The 19,855-nt window shown below is 42.9% G+C and overlaps 1 protein-coding gene and 1 non-coding gene across 4 annotated transcripts in view; both read right to left on the bottom strand.

Moving 5' to 3' along the window:
- LOC122684451 (low-density lipoprotein receptor-related protein 11-like) overlaps positions 1–19,855 on the bottom strand; it is a 79,168-nt gene that overhangs the window by 49,645 nt on the left and 9,668 nt on the right. For all 3 annotated transcript variants that reach the window (XR_006338046.1, XM_043888565.1, XM_043888566.1), the window contains exon 2: positions 8,921–9,078. Coding sequence is in view for 2 of the 3 variants with exons in the window: in XM_043888565.1 (XP_043744500.1) it covers positions 8,921–9,078 (158 nt within the window). In the remaining variant the exon portion in view is untranslated. The remainder of the gene's footprint in view (positions 1–8,920; positions 9,079–19,855) is intronic.
- On the bottom strand, positions 19,698–19,768 carry TRNAC-GCA. The gene has a single exon. It is a non-coding gene; the product is annotated as a tRNA-Cys (tRNA).

Genomic DNA, 19,855 nt, shown 5'->3' with positions numbered 1-19,855 from the left:
CAGTATCCTCCCGTGCGTGCACACACATCTCTCAGGCAAGATGGATTCCACTAAAGAGGAGTACGGGTAGACTTGACATCACTCCCCTTTTGACCTCCAAGGAGATTTCTAGTCGGGAGGGTCTCCTTAATTTCGAGAATGAGAAATACGTAATATGTGGTCTTTAATCTTTTATCTGAGCAGGGGCCCAGCCTCCTCTCTCGATGGTCCCGTTATGATATTTTGGAGTTTCTGTCCACAGGGAACAAACTCCAACGCTCACCTTGGGTGTGGGTAGGGGGCATGAGGTGGGGCGTCCATCTATCTCCTAACTCAAGACCAGAGTTTGGAGGATTTCCTCCACAGGCACTGGAGGTATGAGGTTTTGTTCCCCGTTAAAGGCCTTCTGGGCACTGTTGAACACAGGGAGTAAGTATTTGGGGTTCCTTGGGAGAATCTCTAAGAGAACATTACCCAGGCACCAACATAGTCTGTCTGGGTGCAAGACAGGGCTACCAGAGACCACGTAGATACCATCGAAGGAAAGACGATCTCAGAATAACATGCTTTTTGACTGTTTACTCTTGCTGCTCACTGGTCCAGGGGTCTTATTTGCATTTGCATTTCATCCTTTCATCACAGTAATAATGTTAGGAGAACCACTGACTGAAACCGCCCACTCACTCTGGCCGTGTTCACAGTAACCACTTGCATGAGTTCCCTGCGGTAGTAAGGAACGTGGAACCTACTGAACTACCTCCAACTGAGAGAATTCGGCACAGGTCAGAAGGAGAGAGCAGATGCCAGTCCACATGCCCTACTGTGTGTGTGTGTGTGTGTGTGTGTCTGTGTGTGTGTGTGTGTCTGTGTCTGTGTGTGTGTGTGTGTGTGCGCGCTAAGTCGCTTCAGTTGTACTGTGTGTGTGTGTGTGTGCACACGCGCACACACGCGCGCGCTAAGTCGCTTCAGTTGTCTCCGACTCTGTGTGACCCCGCGGACGGCAGCCTGCCCTACTCCTCTGTCCTGGGATCTCCAGGTAACAACACTAGAGGGGCTGCCATGCCCTCCTGGGGGCTCCTCCTGACCCAGGTATCCAACCAGTGTCTCTCTATGCCTCCTGCACTGGCAGGCAGGTTCTTCACCACTATGTCCTCCCAACCTCCCAGAATCCTTCTCGCTGGAATCCAGCTTGGCTGAGAAATGCGTGCGCCACCAGGAAGGGCCGGTGAGTCGGCATGATTGGCCAGAGACAACCTGGAAACGAATCCCATCACGTAAAGGCCAAGACTGTGAGCCAAGCGGCAGAGCAGTTCTCCCGGCGCCCCTTATCCTGCTGTTCTCCGCCCGGGCGCCCTCCCAGGGAGTTCTCTTACTTGGTCAGCACCCGTGTCTCCTTGGAACGTTTCTGCCCGAGTGTTAGACAAGAGCCCAGCCTTGGGCCATCGAAGGCTGTCCGTCTTCATGCAACCAATACCTTGAAAGAGGGCTTTTGTTTCCCCATCTGGCACAGGGAAGCGGCGAATCGAGGATTCAAAAACCAAAGCCAAGCAGAGGCTGTGTTAGATTTTCTCTTTCATTCACTGTTGTTAAACTGAATCACTCAGGGAGGAAGGAAATAGTTGAAATGTGATAGGAAGCTTTCTCAGTTATTAATATCCTTTCTCTTTTTAAAATTTAGAAACAGTCTACTACACTTCTCTACCCCTACCCCATGGCCTGGAATATCTAGGGTAACTTTTATTAAAGGGATTTACAGTTTGTTTCATGAAGACAAGATATTGTCCAGTAGCCAAGAAAAAACAATAGGTGATATGTGTCTAGGATCTCCTTTGATGAGATGCAAAGTAATTGTCGGATAGCTCTTAGCAGCCCTTCCTAACATCAGTGTGAGGCCAGAGTGTGGGACAATGCTGACCTGCTGATCTTGCTAGGAAGGATGATAAAAATTTGAGGGTTAAAACGGAAGTTTTTGAAAGGTTAGCAAAAGAGTCAATCTTTTTTTTTTGTTTTTAAAAAGATCAATCAGTGAGTGTTAGCATCCTAGTGAGTACAAAGTACAGTTCTAGGCTTCAGGAGATAAAGGGAAAAAATATTAAGAAAGGAAGAAAGAAAGATGAGACGGAAGAGGAAGGAGAGAAGGAAGAAGAAATGGAAGAAGGAAGAGAGGAGTGAGGGGAGGGAAAGAGGAAGGGAGAGAAATCCTGGCAGCATCCAGACGATTGAAATCCCTATTCCATTCATCACTCGGTCCCTCATTGAAAATAATTCTAAAGGAATCCTTTGTAATCCTTATAAATTCTGTTCTGGTAGTATAGATTTTATATGTTTTCTTGACCTGTTATCAACAAACATAAATGAAAAACAGAAGACAGATATAGTTATTAATAGCCTTTACTCTTCAAAGATCACATGGGTTCTCTGGAACTTTGTGTATTGGTTAAACAACCCCGGCTGCCTTAAAAACCCTGCTAACTAAATGTTTAGAAAGTCTTTCAATATGTTTTTTAATACTCTCCTTAATATATATGATTCTTTTCTTTTGTGGTCATTTTCAGTATTGACCCAGATTATATCCCAGGGAATCTGACTGAGGAGGGGTAAACCACAAAACATTTCCTATGTAAGACATAAGGCAACTTGAAATTCGACATTTATTTTGCGCTCTCTTTCCCCTAGGATAAAAAGTCAGTATTCTTCTATTTATGTTTCTTTCCCAGAAAACCTTTTCTCTAAGCCTCAGTTTTAAAATACTATTTTAATTCATTTAAGGGGATCTAAAAATGAGATTAATGAGGAGACCAATCATTCAGTTTCACGAAACTTGAGTTTTATCAAGAGGGACCCATGTATCTGTTTGCTCAAGACAGTCTCAGTGTATCTCTGTGGTCCTGGTGTAATTATTATTTCCACTTCGCAAACATGTTTCAATGATAATACACCTATCTGTTTGTAAAAATTAATTATTTATAGCAGGCACACCTGTGTGCAACTGGTTTTAAGTTAATAATGAAGTTATTAGTGTAAACAATATCCATCCTTTAGTAGGCTTCCGTTACATATGGCTCCACCTCCAATGCAGGAGACATAGGTGGGGAAGATTCCCTGGAGAAGGGAATGGCAACCCACTCCAGTATTCTTCCTGAAGAGTCCACATGGACAGACAGCCTGGCGGGCTACAGTCCATGGGGTCACAAAGAGTCAGACACAACTGAGTGACTAACACTTTCACACATGGTATTTTAAGACAGTTTAGCTCAATTTTCCACATCTGATGAATGGAAATCAATCTACAGATTTATGAATTTCAAATCTCCCTGAACATTGTCATACTCTGTATCATATTTTACATTCTGACTTCAGATTTAACGTTATTACATTAAATAATCATGAAACTCAGCAACATATAATAGACTATCTGAAAAAAGTGTCTTCTTACATTTGAGAATGTGTTACAGAATACTATTCAGTTAAATGGATGTAGAATATCTGGTTAGAGTGCAGAAAATATGTCACTTTAAAATCAGAAACCTCTTGGGAATTCCCTAGTGGTCCGGTGGTTAGGGCTTGGCACATTCACGGCTGTGGCCTGGGTCTAATCCCTGGTCAGGGAACTAAGATCCTGAAAGCCACATGGGTCAGCCAAAGCACAAAACAAAAACAGATCCTCCTGGTCATGGCCGGTCATCTCTTACTCACTTCCTTCATAAATGAGGAAACCATATGAGCTTTTCCATAAGAACATGAGCTTTTCCTGATGCTTAGTCGATTTAAAGTGCTGAGAACAATACTGGACACACCCTAGATGCTAACATAAGGTTAGCAATTAATTTGACCATAATTAAGGTGGCAGCATAATTCTTCTTAAGATGGAGAACCTCATTTATTTTTGTTTTTTGGAGACCTGAATGGGTGATTTGGATATGAAAGGATAGGTCCTAGAAACTGGTCATAAAATATTGCAAAACAAAGTGAGGTTGACTAGTGCACCATGGAAGATGAGAGAAGGGGGTGAGGATTCTGCAGATAGTGAAGAGAGGAGAGGGGAGGGCTCAAGAAGGGGTTGAAATAGGCACTCAGTGGAAAGCCTGACCAGTGAGCGTTGAGTTAACTTTGAGGGCATTCGTGAATGTCTCACGAATATATATAATATATATATAATAAAATACAATATACAATACCTATATTATATTATATATTAATATATATTATATAAATACTTATATATTAATATATAATTATAAATATATCAATATATTAACATATTATATTAATATATATTTAATATATTTATATCTATTTATATATGTATATATACATATTACACACATATATACACATATACATATTTATATACATATATAAATATATATACATAAACATATACACATATAAAATAATATATATAATACATTATATTATATTATATATACAGTATATTAATATATAATATATAATATATATTATATATTTATATTTATATATAATACACATATAAACATATATACTATATAAATATTATATATATTATATTAATATTTATATTTTTATAATAAAATATAAAATATATTTATATATTATATATAATATATTTATTATATTATATTTATTATGTAATATATTAATATTATTAATGTATTATAATAACTGATTATTATATAAATCATATTATAATTTATATTTTATAATTATATAATTAATTTAATTATATTATTAATTATATAATAATTTAATTATATTAAATCATATTATATAAATTATATAAACAATTTATTATATAAATTAATAAAATTATTAATATATTATTATATTATATATATTTATATAAAATTATTTATAAATAATTATTAATAACCACTATAAGGCAGTTGCAGTTTGAGAGCAAATCGCTCCCCTATTGCAGGATTTGTTGCTAGATGGTGGCTTTATAGTTTTAGGTCTATGTGCTTTCACTGTTATAACTGGCCTGGGGAATTGGTCCACAGTTTCCTCTTTTTTCTTTCCTTAGTTCTCCTGACCAGACATGGAATCCCCACCTCCTGCAGTGGAAGTGCAGAGTTTTAACCACTGGACTGCCAGGGAAGCCCCACACATTTTCCTCTTCAGTCAGCCTTAAATGCCTAATTTTGTTACTTCTTTATAAACACCTTCAGTAAATTTAATAATGAATCATAAGCATTATTTTTATTTAGCATTCATACACACAATTCATAATCTATAGAATAAAGCTTTTCATAGCAAGTGTGAAAATCTAGGTGATCATAGAGACAGATTTGCAATTGCTTGAACAAATATATCCATGAGTGCTGTAACTCTCACAGAGGTCTGATCAGTGGCTTGTTCATGCACCTTTTCTGATCAATCTTGAAAGTAAAAGTGAAAGTGTTAGTCACTCAGTTGTGTACAATTCTGCGACCCCATGGTCTGTCCATGCAATTCTCCAGGCAAGAATGTGGGAGTGGGTTGTCCTTCCCTTCTCCAAGGGATCTTCCTGACCCAGCGATTGAACCTGCGTCTCCTGCACTGCAGGCAGATTCTTCACCATCTGAGCTACCAGGGAAGCCCTCTGATCAATCTTAATTCTCAGAAATTTCAGTAAAAATGTATTAATTTTGCAGCTGACACAATGCACAGAAGAATAATAAACAATGGGTTGGCAAAATGTTCATTTGAGTTTTTCATCAGGTTTAACATCTTACAGAAAAACCCAAACAAAAAATTTTTTTAAAACTTTTTATTTAGTATTGGGGTATTTAGCCAGTTAACAATGTGATAGTTTCAGCTGAACAGTGAAGGGACTCAGCCAGACATGAACAAACTTTTTTGCCAAGCCCAATATAATGGATGATACTCAAAGTTCAAAAATTATTTCTGTTGTAGTTGAAAACCACACTGAAGTATAAAAAGGATAAACATATGGCCTTGCAGTCAGGTTCAATAAATCAATTACACAAACATAGAATGGGGGAGACCTCAAGATGGCAATTTGTGTGGAAAGATGAAGTAGACTTTAGGTGTTCCTTCTAACGGAAAGCTCAACATGAACCTACCCTGGAGGAGGAAACGGCAACCAACTCCAGCATTCGCTCGGAAAATCCCATGGACAGAGGAGCCTGGTGGGTTACAGTCCGTGGTGTCACAAAGAGCTGGACATGACTCAGCATGCATATTTGTAGCTCCTGATGGAAAGCTCAACATGAACCTATAGTGAGAAGCAGATACTAAAATAGTTTATGTAAATGAATCTTCATTAATAGAAGTGAGACAATGTCTGGATCACAGGAGGTAATAGTTTGTCAGGAAGAACCACAGTTTAAGTATGGGGTTCAATTGGGGGGGGGTCAGATTTTAAGAGGGGCATGGATGAACCTGAGAAAATCTAAAAAAGGCTGGATGGTGGACAGTCTAAGAGCCAATTCTTATGAGGAATGTTGTAAGAACTGGGACTGTTGAGTTCTGAGAAGACCATTTTCAGTGGTGACATTCATAAAAAATCAACAACAAAGTTTAATTGCTGCTGCAGAGAATAAAAAGATGTGTTCAGTGCTTTTCCAAAAGGAAGCCCCAACATAGATGCATAGAAATAACAGGGAGGCACATCCTATTGGCCCAGTAATGAGAGCTGATTAAAGATGTCACAGGACATGATGCGAACTAGCGAGCTTTCATCTCTGGAAATACCAGGCAGACTGGATGACCACTAGAAGGGGGGTGAAAGCAGGGGCTCTTGTATGGATAGGAGACTGGGTAAGATGCTGGTCGAAGGTCTGGTCCAATTCTAAGACTGTATAGTCTTTGGATAAATCAACGTGCTTATATCAGTCTTGAGGGGCTAGCTGATTACTGTTCTTGTTTTCATCCTAAGAGAACAGAAATCAGTGTTTCCTCACAGTGGGAAGAGCCTGTGAACATGTAGGAAAGAGAAGACAGCTGCCTGCAAGCCAAGGAGAGAGGCCTTAGAATAAAGCAGAACTGCTGACACCTTGACCTTGGACTTCCAGCCTCTAGGACTTCCAGCCTCTAGGACTGTGAGAAATGCATTGTTTAAGCCGTCCAGTCAGTGGTACTCTGCTATGGCAACCCTGGCAAACCAACACAGATTTTTCTCCACCTTCTCTGACTGGAGTGATTTGGATGAAGTTTATCTGCCTAAGCCAGGAAATACTCTTATCTACAAAGAGGCTCGGCAGGAAAAAAAAAAAACAAAAAGTCACTTTCCTAACAACTGTAGACTCTGTTAATACAGCGATTCAATGTCTGGGTATTTATCTGAAGGAAACAAAAACACTAACTTGAAAAGACATATAGGACTTCCCTGGTGGTCCAGTGGTTAAGAATCTGCCTGCCATGCAGGGGACGAGGGTTTGATCCTTGGTCCAGGACGATTCCACAGGCCATGCAGCCACAAACTGAGCCCACCCCGCAACTACTGAAGCCGGGTACTCTAGAGCCTGCGCTCCACAACAAGAGAAGCCCCTGCAAGGAGCACCCTCGCGCCAAAACTAGAGAGCAGCCCCTGCTTGCCACAGCTGGAGGAAGCCCGTGCACAGCGAGGAAGACCCAGAGCAGCCAAAAATAAAATAAATAAAGTTTTAAAAAGATATATGCACCCCATATGCACTGCAGTGTTACTTAATGATAGCCAAGATATGGAAACAAGCCAAACGTCCATCAACTGATAAAAGCATAAAGAAAATATGGTATACAAAAAGAAGGACATCTTGCCATTTGCAATAACATGGATGGTCCTTGAGGTCATTATGGTAAGTGAAATAAACCAGACAGAAAAATTAAATACTGTATGATCTCACACTTACATGGAATCTAAAACCAATAAAAAAGCCCAAACCAAGCTCAGAGATATAGAGAACAGACTGGTGGTTGCCAGAGGCATGGGGTAGGGCTAGGTGAAAGGATTCAAAAGGTAGAAATTTCTGGTTATAAAATAAATAAGTCATGGGATGTAATGTACAGCATGGTGATTTTAGTCAACAACACTGTCTCATATTTGAAAGTTACTAAGAGAGTAAATCATAACAGTTGTTACCACAAGAAAAAAAAATTGTAACTTTGTGTGGTGACAGATGTTAACTAGACTTACTGTGATGATCATTTCACAATAAATACATATATCAAGTCATTATGTCCTACATCTGAAACTGATATAATGTTGCATGTCAGTTACATCTTAACTGAGTATAGGTAGCCAGTGGACAAGAGGCTCATTCCCATCGGCTGCAATTCCAGCGCAGGTAAGCCTTATGAAAATCAGTGAGGAGCACTTGATTAGGAGCCCTTGATGTCAAACTCCCCTCACTTAATTAACTCAACTAACTCAGGTAGACCTAATGCTAAGTGAGACGCTTGCTTTCTGGATCCTATGAAGAGTAAGTTCATTTTGCTGTTGTTTTCCCCTTTATGCTCTTTTGTATTTTTCATATTTTCTATTTGGGCTCCGAACTGAAACAAAGAAGAAAGGAAAACATATAATGCTTTTAACATTTCTTAAATGTTTTAAAAACATGTTTTATTCTGAGTCAACAAAACAAAGCATGAGTCTTTTCCCTTGAAGCAGCTTTTATGTGCGCTGGAGAAGTCGACAGAAAAGCAAGAATGAAGGTAAGCTTTAAAACACATGGCCAGGGTCTTCCCTGGTGGTCCAGGGCCCAGGTTCCATCCCTGGTTGGGAAGCTAAGATCCCACAAGCTGAATGGTGTGGCCAAAAATAAATAAATAAATAAATAAAATAAGAACAAAACACATGGTCAGGATCACTGTTTACTCAGAAGAAAAGTAAATTCATATAATAAGACACCTTTTCAACAATCATTTTTATGCTTTCTCCATTTTATACTTCTGCCAATTTACAGACATTCGGGGAACGTAAGTAGAAAGATCACTTTGCTGAAACATTAGTTTTCTTTACAATTACAACATGAATTACCTTCATGTCCACTGTCGGGTCACCTTGCAGCAGTGTCCACTCATACTGGACGATGGCGTGGTCATCTGTGCTTTCTCGGCCGTCCAGAATCACGCCATCTGTGGGCAGATGCAAAACCACATCCTGCCCTGCCTTGCTGAGTGGAGGCTCGTCCTTTTCTGTGAAAGAAAATAAATAATTCATAAGCGAGATGATTCCCTATTTTTTCTCATTTATTATGAGAGGTATTTTTGCCAAGAGGATGTATAGCAACTGAAAATTATTTTCTTATTTTCACTGCAATAAATTAAATCTGGAAAGTTAAGGTAAGTTCTTGGATTCACATAAAATTCACATAGAAATGCTTGGAATCCAATTTTCATCTAGGAAAACAGAAGACGTTCATAGCTTCTTACTAGTTTTTATAAGGGAAGCTGACAGAATTTGAGATATCCTAAAATATTAATAGCAAACAAGTGTGTACTGATATTTAGCTTTTCTCCTTCATGGTAAGTCTCACTGTGTCCACTAAATACTAAACATGATTAACAGCTGCTCCAGGGATGGTTGATAGACGCCATCAGATACAGAAAACATTCTTAAGATCAGAATTGTGGATATTTTACTTGATTTCAGCATCTTATTAGTAAACTTATGCAAATCCACATATATTTTGATGAAGCTTAGTAATTTCTTTTTTGATGTGGACCATTGTTAAAGTCTCCACTGAATTTATTACAGTATTTCTTCTGTTTCATGTTTTGGTTTTTTGGCCATGAGGCATGTCGGATCTTAGCTCCCCGACCAAGGATCAAACCTGCACCCCCCGCCCCCCACCGCCGCACTGGAAGGTGAAGTCCTAACCACTGGGCCACCCGGGAAGCCCCAGAAACAGTAATTTAGCTGGGAACAAACTCTGCAGGCTTTTGTAATACATCCTTGTTGGCATCCACTATCTCTTCCTCCTCTTGAAGAAGGAATTCATAAGGCCTGGACTCCATCTCAGGCCTGTCCATGCTGGTCGTGCACGGCCACCTCTCCAGTGGACTCTGAACTCTGTGCTTAGCGCCTATGGGAATGACAATGGAAGGATAAGACCCCCTCTGAGCAGGGGAATCTTGAAGATCACATCCAGGTTACTCATTGCCTAAGAGGAAACATACCATAATCACCCCTGTCTCCGGACAGGTCATAAATTTTTTCCCGTATCTCTCAGGATGTAATCACAGGCTTATTGATTATTAACTGGTTTGAACGTGACCACGGGCTTATTGATTATTAACTGTTTGGAATGTAACTGCAGGCTTATTGATTATTAACTGTTTGAACACATAACATGTGAATGATGGGGTTATTGTAGTTGTATTTACCCTTCCTTTGTTTATGTAAGTCTCAAGGAAATTGGAGTGGTGGTTGGACACGTACACATGGGGTATAAAAGATTTTCACAAATGCTGGTCGGGGTCCTTGGCTAAGAGGAGACTCTGCCTTGGGCCTGCCGGTGTAATAAACTGCACTCCACTATCTATCTGCATTGTCCTTCTGAGTGAGTTTGTTTCCTGGAAAGCATGGCTATAACATTTGGTGCATGGGCCGGGAAACTCCTCACTTTGAGGAGACAGGTCTCATTTGAGGCCACCCCGAGGCTTTGTGGCTTGAATCTCCTAGAGAGGGGAAGGCGCCTCACCCCTCTGGAAGAATTCAGCCTTTCAAAGCCCGGTTTCTTCGCTTTGGCAGATAGTGAACGGCAGCAGGGAACTGAGCGCTCAGGTGAGGAGGAACCCACCCGGCACAGTGGAAGAGGGGGCCTGATCACCCCCCCGGGTGGGACTAGAAGGAGCGGGGACCCACAGGAGCCTGGAATAGGCAGGCAGCAGCGATTGCTTGGTACACAGGTCGAGGAGCGTGCTAGGGTTTAGGAAGGAAATTGGTGAAGGTCATTTAGGAGGTGTGTCCACGCCGTCTCGGGGAAAATTATTACCAAGCGATCGCCAGGGGATTTTTAGGATAGGAAACTGGTCCTTGTATGCTCGTATTCTGCCCTTCCCCAGGAGGTGTCCCGTCTGCTGTGAAATTCTTGACCCCCTCGGAATTGTTAGGCTAGAATGAGGGAGAAACAGAAGTGAGTATAAATTGGCTTTTCTGGAGATGGCCTGGGACATGGGATATTTAACCCATCTGTGTTTTCATCTGCACCTGATCAAGCCCACCAAAGCAGAATGGACTTTAAGGGAGAAACAGTCTTGGACCATGTGATGTTCTGGTTCAGCTGTGCTGACCAGCGGGTGAAGACACACCGATCCCCCTTCTCCCTCTGGGATCTGGCAGGTAAGGCTCTTCTCACCCCAATTAGGAAGGAGGCAGAATGGCAATTTAAGTGTCATGGAGTGGGAATATCAGAAGTATGTAGGGTACTGAGAACTTTGTAGACAGAACGAAAAGGAAATGTAGAAGAAGTTCCGAGAAGGTAAGCAAGATGGGGGGGAGTGAATCTAAGGCAACTGTGTTGGAGTGCATGATTAAAAATTTAAAGAAGGGATTCAGAGGAGGCTATGGGGTGAAGATGAAGCCTAACCACCTCCACATACTCTATGAGGTTGAATGGCCCCCTATGGGAGTAGGATGGCCACCAGAGAACACCATGAACTCAAAAATAGTGGAAGCAGTCTATACAGTAGTCACAGGAGAGCCAGGACACGTGGATCAATATCCATTTACTGACTCATGGCTAGGGTTAGCTTGAGACCCTCCTACTTGGACAAGGTTCTGTATCCAGAAGGGAAAGGGAAAAATATTAATGACAGAAAAATTGACTGATGATAAAAAAGGAAATTCTACAGGATTTGGATGGGGATGACCTGACCCCTCCCCCATGCTGGAAAATGATGTGCCTGCCTCCCAGTGCTTCACCAGGACCGGAGGCCGCCTTAATGCCCGATCCAGGGCCAGGTGAAGTTCCTGCAGCAGCCGCTGCTCTTCCGCCAGCTCTCCCAGAGTTCGTAGAGCCGCCGTTTTGGCAGGCTCGATCCCAGTGACAGAAGCCTCTGGCCAACACTTCCTGGATCCAGCTCCAACCGAACTGCCCAAGCTATACCCGCCTCTCCCGGTGAGTACTGACAAGAAAGGGAGGGAGACATTGGAATTAAGCAGAGACTGTGCTCTGCCAGAGAGTCACAGGGAACGAAAGAGAACAGACAAGAGATTGACAGTGCTAGCTGCTGCTCTGGGAAAGTCTATCTCGGGCCCTCCAGAAAACCTCATCTGCCCCAGGGACAGGACAGTCCTTCAGTGGGTTCCAAGGGAGGCCCTGGGCCCGTTACAGCCAAACCAGTGAGCCTGGCTCCGAGGTTTGGGCCACTGGAAGAATGAATGCCCTAAGGCAAGGAAGGAAGAGGAAGCTCCCGCAGTTGTGGGGCTTGATGACTTGGAAATTAACTAGGGCTGCCAGGGCTCAGAGATATCAGGTCCCCGAGAGCCCATGGTAACCTTAAAAGTGGGGGACCAAAACATTGACTTCATGGTGGATACAGGAGCAGAACTGTCGGTAGTAACAAAACCTGTGGCCCCTCTGTCCAAAAAGACTACCGCTGTAACTGGGGTATCGGGAGAAGAGATGATTAAATCGTTTTGCCAGCCCAGAAAATGTCAGATGGGGGGGCACCAAGTGATTAATGAATTCCTCTGCATTCCTGAGTGCCCAGTACCCCTGTTGGGCAGAGACTTGCTCTCGAAACTAAGAGCACAAGTGACTTTCTCCCCTGAGGAGAAGTCCACCTTCTGGATGGACTCTATGACTTATTTGCCCTCTCTCTCAATACCTCCCCCCCCACCCAAGGTGAGTGGAGGTTGCATGAGCCTCTGAAGGAAGAACTGGGTGGGCCAAAAGAGCATGAGAGAGCTAACTCAATTATTCCCTGAGGTCTGGGTGGAAGACAACCCCCCGTCCCCCCAGGATGGCTAAACATCACGACCCAGTGATAACAGAACTCAAACCAGGCACCATCCCGGTTAGAAAGCGTCAGTACCCGCTACCAATAGAGGCCTGGGCCGGCATACTGCCCCACATCAATAGATTGAAACAAGCAGGCATTCTCGTAGAATGCCAGTCGGCTTGGAATACGCCAATCCTGCCAGTCAAAAAGGAAAGAGGAAAAAAAAAAAAAAAAAAAGAAGGAAGACAGGACTATAGGCCTGTACAAGATCTCAGGCTAGTCAACCAGGCTACTGTGACTTTACACCTCACTGTTCCAAACCCCTATACCTTACTTAGCCTCCTCCCGCCGAGGACTAAAGTTTATTTTACACTTGCCTAGATCTCAAGGATGCCTTCTTCTGCATATGCCTCGCCCCAGCGTCACAGCCCATCTTTGCCTTTGAAAGGGAAGAACCAGTCGGGAGCACCAAACAACAGCTCATCTGGACTCCCCACAAGGGTTTAAAAACTCCCCAGCCATCTTTGGGGAAGCCTTGGCTTCTGACCTGGACTCATTCCATCCGGAAGAGTATGGATGTCGGCTCCTACAATACGGGGAGGACCTGCTGCTGGCTGCCTGAGACCAAGGAAACATTCTGGAAAGGGACAAATGCACTGCTCCAGCTGTTGATGGAAGCAGGTTACCCGGTGCAGAAGAAGAAGGCACAGATCTACAAAGAGGAGGTAAGGTATCTGGCGTTTGTTTTAAAGAAGGGCTCAAGGTTCCAGACCCTAATTGGGTCCTATATACTGATGGCACTCGCCTGATACAACAGGGACAACAGCTCTCGGGTATTCCAAAGCGGAAGGGGCCATCAAGACTGAAAAGAGATGGTGGGAATTGCCAAGTGGCAAATTATTGGTACCGGAGGACCTGGCACACACTCTGGTGAGCCAAACACACCAAGCGACCCACCTAGACCATGCTGCCTGCTCACAGGTTAATGCTGCCTCTCGGGTATTCAGACAAAATCCTCTGGGTATTCAGCTGAAAGGCACGCTGCCCCTTGACCACCTGGGAGTGGACTTCACTGAAATGAAACCTTACTGACACTACTGTTACCTGCTGGTCATGGTATGTACGTTCCCGAGATGGGTAAAAGCTTTTCCTACCTGGACTGAAAGAGCATCAGAAGTAGCCTGGTGCCTGCTTAGGGAAACAGTTCCCAGATTTGGATTTCCTACCACCATTGGATCAGGCAATGGCCCGGCTTTTGTAGCTGATTTAGTACAACAAGTAAGCAAAACTTTAAACATCAAATGGAAACTGCACACTGCACATAGGCCCAGAGTTCTGAGATGGTGGAATGAACCAACCGGACACTTAAAGAGACTCTCCAAGTAGATCAGAGAGACTGACTGCTCCTGGGTGGACTTGCTTCCGATGGCGCTGCTCAGACTCAGGATGACCCCACAGTCCCAAGGCTACTCTCCATACAAAATTGTGTATGGGAGGCCTCCTCCCATAATAAAACAGGTGTAAACAAATTTGCCTCAGGTAGGGGGGGATAGGATTTCACAGCAGATGGAACTGGGTAAGGTAATAAATTGGGTAACTAACTTCGTACAAAAAAGGGTGCTGCTCCCCCTTGGGGAACAGATTCATGAGTTTACACTTGGTGACCAAGTATGGGTCAAAGATTAGAAACATGATTTGCTAGCCCCTTGGTGAAAGGGCCCTTATGTTATTCTAACTACCCCTACTGCAGTTAAAGTTGCAGGTATTGTCCCTTGATCCATCATACGAGGGTGAAGACAGCATACCACGCAGGCCCAGAAAACGCTGAGTGGACTGCACAGAGGGACCCCACTGACCCTCGAGAGACTAAGACCATCCTTAAGAAGAAGGAAAAGAAGATCCCGGACGAACCCCCTCTCAGGATGAAGCCGCACAATCAACTCCTGCTGCTTGGCCTCATCAACGTGATTTTGAATTTAACTTCCGACAATGTTTTCATCTCATGGGCACATTCCTACCTGGACTTCCACAACACCTACAACTGCTGGGTATGTGGGGCTATACCTCTGTCTGTGATGGATGGACTTCCTTGGTGGGTGTCACCGCTCTGCCAAGGAGATTTTAAACCATTCTGCTCTTTTCTGGGATGACAAAAAGAGACTTTCCTCTCTCTTGTCAATCATAACCTCTCCTTGCTGTCTTGGTGTAAGACCTACAGTCAATAGACTCGGGTCATAGGGTTACATTTGATATAAATGCCAGTGTAACAAAAGTCTAACCTAAAACAAGGCCTAGTAAATTTACCTTATTTACATGCTAGGTGGACAAGATCTGTGTTTCAATGGTATGAGTATATTGCTGCCTTTTTCGTACCCTCTATAGGGACAACAAATATTATGATGAAAGTAGAGGCCTTGACTAATTTCATAAACAGGCCCTCCTAGATAAAACAGAAGCCATCCAAGCCTTAAATGAAGAGCAAATCTAAATGAGAAAAGCAGTAATTCATAATAAAATGGCTTTGGACATACACACAGCTGCTCAAGGAGGGACCTGTGCTATAATTAAGGTTGAATGTTGTGTATACATTCCTGACTTATCTGACAATGTATCAACTGCTTTAGATGACATGAAAAACCAGGTAAAAGCCATGTCTAATGAAAATATTCCCTTTTGACTTCAGTCCTCTCCTGGGTAAAGGGAGACTGGTGGAAAAGCATTGTAACTGTTGTTATAGTAATCTTAATCATATTTCTTTGTGGGCCCTGCTTCCTACAATGCCTTGTGAATTTTGTAACCCAGAGGTTGATAGCATTCTCTCATAAGGGTGGCAGGAGGGCTAAGGTACAATATATCTCAATGAATGATGCTCATTATGGAAACTAAGAGCACCAAGAGAGGGGAATGAAGAAGGAATTCATAAGTTCTGGACTCCATCTCAGGCCTGTCCATGCTGGTCGTGCACGGCCACCTCTCCAGTGGACTCTGAACTCTGTGCTTAACGCCTATGGGAATGACAGTGGAAGGATAAGACCCCCTCTGAGCAGGGGAATCTTGAAGATCACATCCAGGTTACTCATTGCCTAAGAGGAAACATACCATAATCACCCCTGTCTCCGGACAGGTCATAAATTTTTTCCCGTATCTCTCAGGATGTAATCACAGGCTTATCGATTATTAACTGGTTTGAACGTGACCACGGGCTTATTGATTATTAACTGTTTGGAATGTAACTGCAGGCTTATTGATTATTAACTGTTTGAACACATAACATGTGAATGATGGGGTTATTGTAGTTGTATTTACCCTTCCTTTGTTTATGTAAGTCTCAAGGAAATTGGAGTGGTGGTTGGACACGTACACATGGGGTATAAAAGATTTTCACAAATGCTGGTCGGGGTCCTTGGCTAAGAGGAGACTCTGCCTTGGGCCCGCCGGTGTAATAAACTGCACTCCACTATCTGCTTTGTCCTTCTGAGTGAGTTTGTTTCCCAGAAAGCGTGGCTATAACACTCTAGCACCAAAACTTGATCAAAATTTTGGCCTGGGTTTCCTTAACTTATTTTAAATGATGTTGCTAAGACAGTGCTCTCTTTCTGCACAGCTGAAGTTGCCTCCAAAGTAAACTTCTAAGAGCCAATCCAGATACTCACTGCCTTGAAGAGGAAAAGTTAAAATTTTACATAACCTCCTTCTGTAACTCAGCCTCTGTAACTCAGCTTGCCCCTTGCAAAGTCTAGATCATGTAGGTCACATAGTCTCAGAAAGTGGGGACTTGCAATGCTAGGAACTGGAGCTTATCTCACTCACCCTTGTCCTGCTCTTTGCAATCACTCAGCCCCTGCAAACCTGCTTAATCATGCCTGTCCAGATGAGGCATCCCCCTCCCCATCTTGACCACTGTTCCCCCATGTGCGAAACCCCTTAGTTTAAACCAGCCTATTAACAGCTAGTGTTGCCCACTACAGTCTGTCTATAAAAAACTCTGTAATCCCTTTGTTCAGGGCTCAGAGCTTAGAGTGTTAACTCCTCTGGGCCCGCTGGCATAATAAACCTGGGTTCTCCAACTGTCCAAGTGTGGTGCTTGTTTTCTCGAGTACTGGTTTCTGCAACAGTCTGACATTTGAAGCTAGCGGTAATCCTATTATTTTCTCAGACTGCAAGGAGATCAAACCAGCAAACCGGAAAGGAAATCAACTTTGAATGTTCATTGGAAGGATTGATGCAGAAGCTGAAGCTCCAAAACTTTGGCCATCTGATGCGAAGAGCTGACTCATTGAAAAAGACCCTGATGCTAGGAAAGGTTGAGGGCAGGAGGAGAAGTGGACAGCAGAGGATGAGATGATTAGATAGTAACACTGACTCAGTGAACATTAGTTTAAGCAAACTCCAGGAGATGGTGGAGGACATCCCACCACTGCATGCATGGATGCGTGTGGCAATCCATGGGATCACAAAGAGCTGAACATGACTCAGCGACTAACAGAAGGAATCAGCACACTTGCTGTTGCCGAAGGGTACATATTCCTACTGAGAAAATGAGTCCCATGTTCACAGTCATGTAAAACAATGAGGACTGCTAATCAAATTATGCCACACAAGCAACCTCTGCCTTAGAAGACAATTGGTCTGTTTTTTCCCCCTTGAGCAAAGGTCCAGGGCCTGATGACTTTATTCTGCTTCTCCCAGGGAAGCAGAGAGATGACAACTGCATTACTAATAGGCCCTCTTTTAGTTTTATAGAGAACTTTCCTTTACTTCTGTCAAAGGTAAACTTTCCTTTCTGTCAAAAGGTTCATCACTTTTGACACAATTTACTACTTTACAATTTACAGTTTACTACTTTACAATTCTGGAATCTTTTGTGCCTTGTTGCAAAGCTTGTGGAATCTTAGTTCCCCGACTGGGATTGAGCACTCGCCCATTGCAAAGTGTAAGAAGAGCGGAATCCTAACCCCTGGACTGCCAGGGAAGTCCCAGGCCCTCAAAGATCTAACCAAAAATATTTCAGATGGAAAAACCAGGTATGCCTGGAAATATTGCACATATTGTAAAACTAATCCTTGCCCTCCTGGAAGAAAAAAAAAAATCATCACTCCAGTCATTTACTTTTCTTTAGGGAAGCTTAAAGATATGGTTTATGAACGCAGTAAAATCTTCATGTCCTCTAAATTGGTCGCTGTATCAGAAATAATGGAGCTGTATTTCCTACTCAGTTTAAGTCCAGGCAAATTACACTGCATAAATGTATTTAAAAATCAGTCAGAGCTGGGACTTCCCTGGTGGTCCAGTGGTTAAAAATCCGCTTGCCAAGGCAGGGGACACTGTTCGATCCCTAGTCTGGAAACTAAGATCCCACTGAAGGAGGAAACAGACACAACAGGCTCTGTCTTGAAAACAGGACTCCATCTCGGGCTGGACTGTGGACTTTGAGCTATGTGCCCGGTATCTCTGGAAAGGACATACCAACTGGAAAACCAGACCCCCTCCCCGCCCATGGAAGAGCCCCAGGGCTCGGACCTAGACTCTCCATCGCCTAAAAGAATACCCTAATTGCCTCTGTAACCGAATAGAAACATAAATTCTATTACACTTATCAGGGTATGACCACAGGCCTATTGATAATTGTCTGCTGTTAACTATGGAGGCCTAAGGCATATGAATCACAGGTTAGCTTTGTGTCTGTCTTTTCCTTTGTTCAGACTAGTTTCAGGGAATTTGGGGAGGTGGGTTTGGGCCCGTACACTTAGGGTATATAAGGTTTTCACAAAAACTGGTCCGGGTCCTTGGCTAAGAGGAGACTCTGCCTTGGGGCCCGCTGGTGTAATAAACTGAACTCCACTATCTGCATTGTCCTTCTGAGTGAGTTTGTGTCCCGGAACACGTGGCTACAACACCACAAGCAGTGGGGCAACTAAGCCCATGAACCATAACTGAGCCGCCATGCGCTAGAGGCCGAGCTCTGCAACAAGAGACGCCACCGCAATGAGAAGCCTGTGCACGGATACTAGACAAAGCCCGCGTGCAGCAATGAAGAACTAATGCAACCATAAACAAACACATAAATAAATAAAATCTTAGAAATAAGACAACCCAGAGCGATTTGGCTTAGGCGACTTAGGCCAGAAACAGGTCTTAAAAATAAACAAATGACAACAAAAAGAGGAAAGGAGTGTGCCATCATTCAAAAAAAATTTGACTTGATGAGGAACAAGCTTAAATGTCACTTTGAGTTTTTGTTATACAAAGGTAATAAGCCAACGTGCAGTACTCTGGAAACACTGATTTCTTTTGAAGATTAAGCATATTTGGTATGATCCACAGAGACAAAATAAAACTCATACCCATCTTGATGGAGCATATCAAGGTGGCACTTTACACAGAGAAGTATATTAACTACTCTGATTTTCGACATGTTGCTCTCAACAACGCCTTAATGACAAGAAATAGGAATCTGGGTCTTACTGCGTGGGCGCCAATAATAGCCAAGGCTGAGGATATGGAAGTGGGGCCAGACTAAGAGAAGAGGCTTAGATATTAAAGGTCAAAATCCATCTTGATTTTTTCGGTTTGCCTGCTTTTGTGATCTTTATTCTTCATTGTACATTTTTCTTAATTGTAACATGTCAGGAAAAAATTATTTACCTCTCCAATATGACTATCTTCATTTTTGGTGTGTATTGTTTGTCTTTCCCCATCTGAGCTGCTGATAATAGTAATTAATGTTGGTGATGGTGGTGTTTAGTTGCTCAGTCGGGTCCAACTCTTTGCCACCCCATGGACTGTAGCCCGCCAGGCTCCTCTGTCCATGGGATTTCCCAGGCAGGAATACTGGAGTGGGCAGCCATTCCCTTCCCCAGAGTATCTTCCCCACCCAGGGATCGAACCTGGGTCTTCTGCATTGCAGGCAGATTCTTTACCACTGAGCCACCAGGGAAGCCCAATAATAAGTAACAGACACCGTTTATTGGGTGATTTCTTTGTACCAGGCATCACATGAAGCATTTCTGAGCCATAAATTCAC

Source organism: Cervus elaphus, chromosome 26, assembly GCF_910594005.1.
Source record: "Cervus elaphus chromosome 26, mCerEla1.1, whole genome shotgun sequence".
Lineage (NCBI taxonomy): Eukaryota > Metazoa > Chordata > Mammalia > Artiodactyla > Cervidae > Cervus > Cervus elaphus.
The sequence above is the reverse complement of the archived record's forward strand: the minus strand, read 5'-3'. Positions and strand labels throughout refer to the sequence as shown.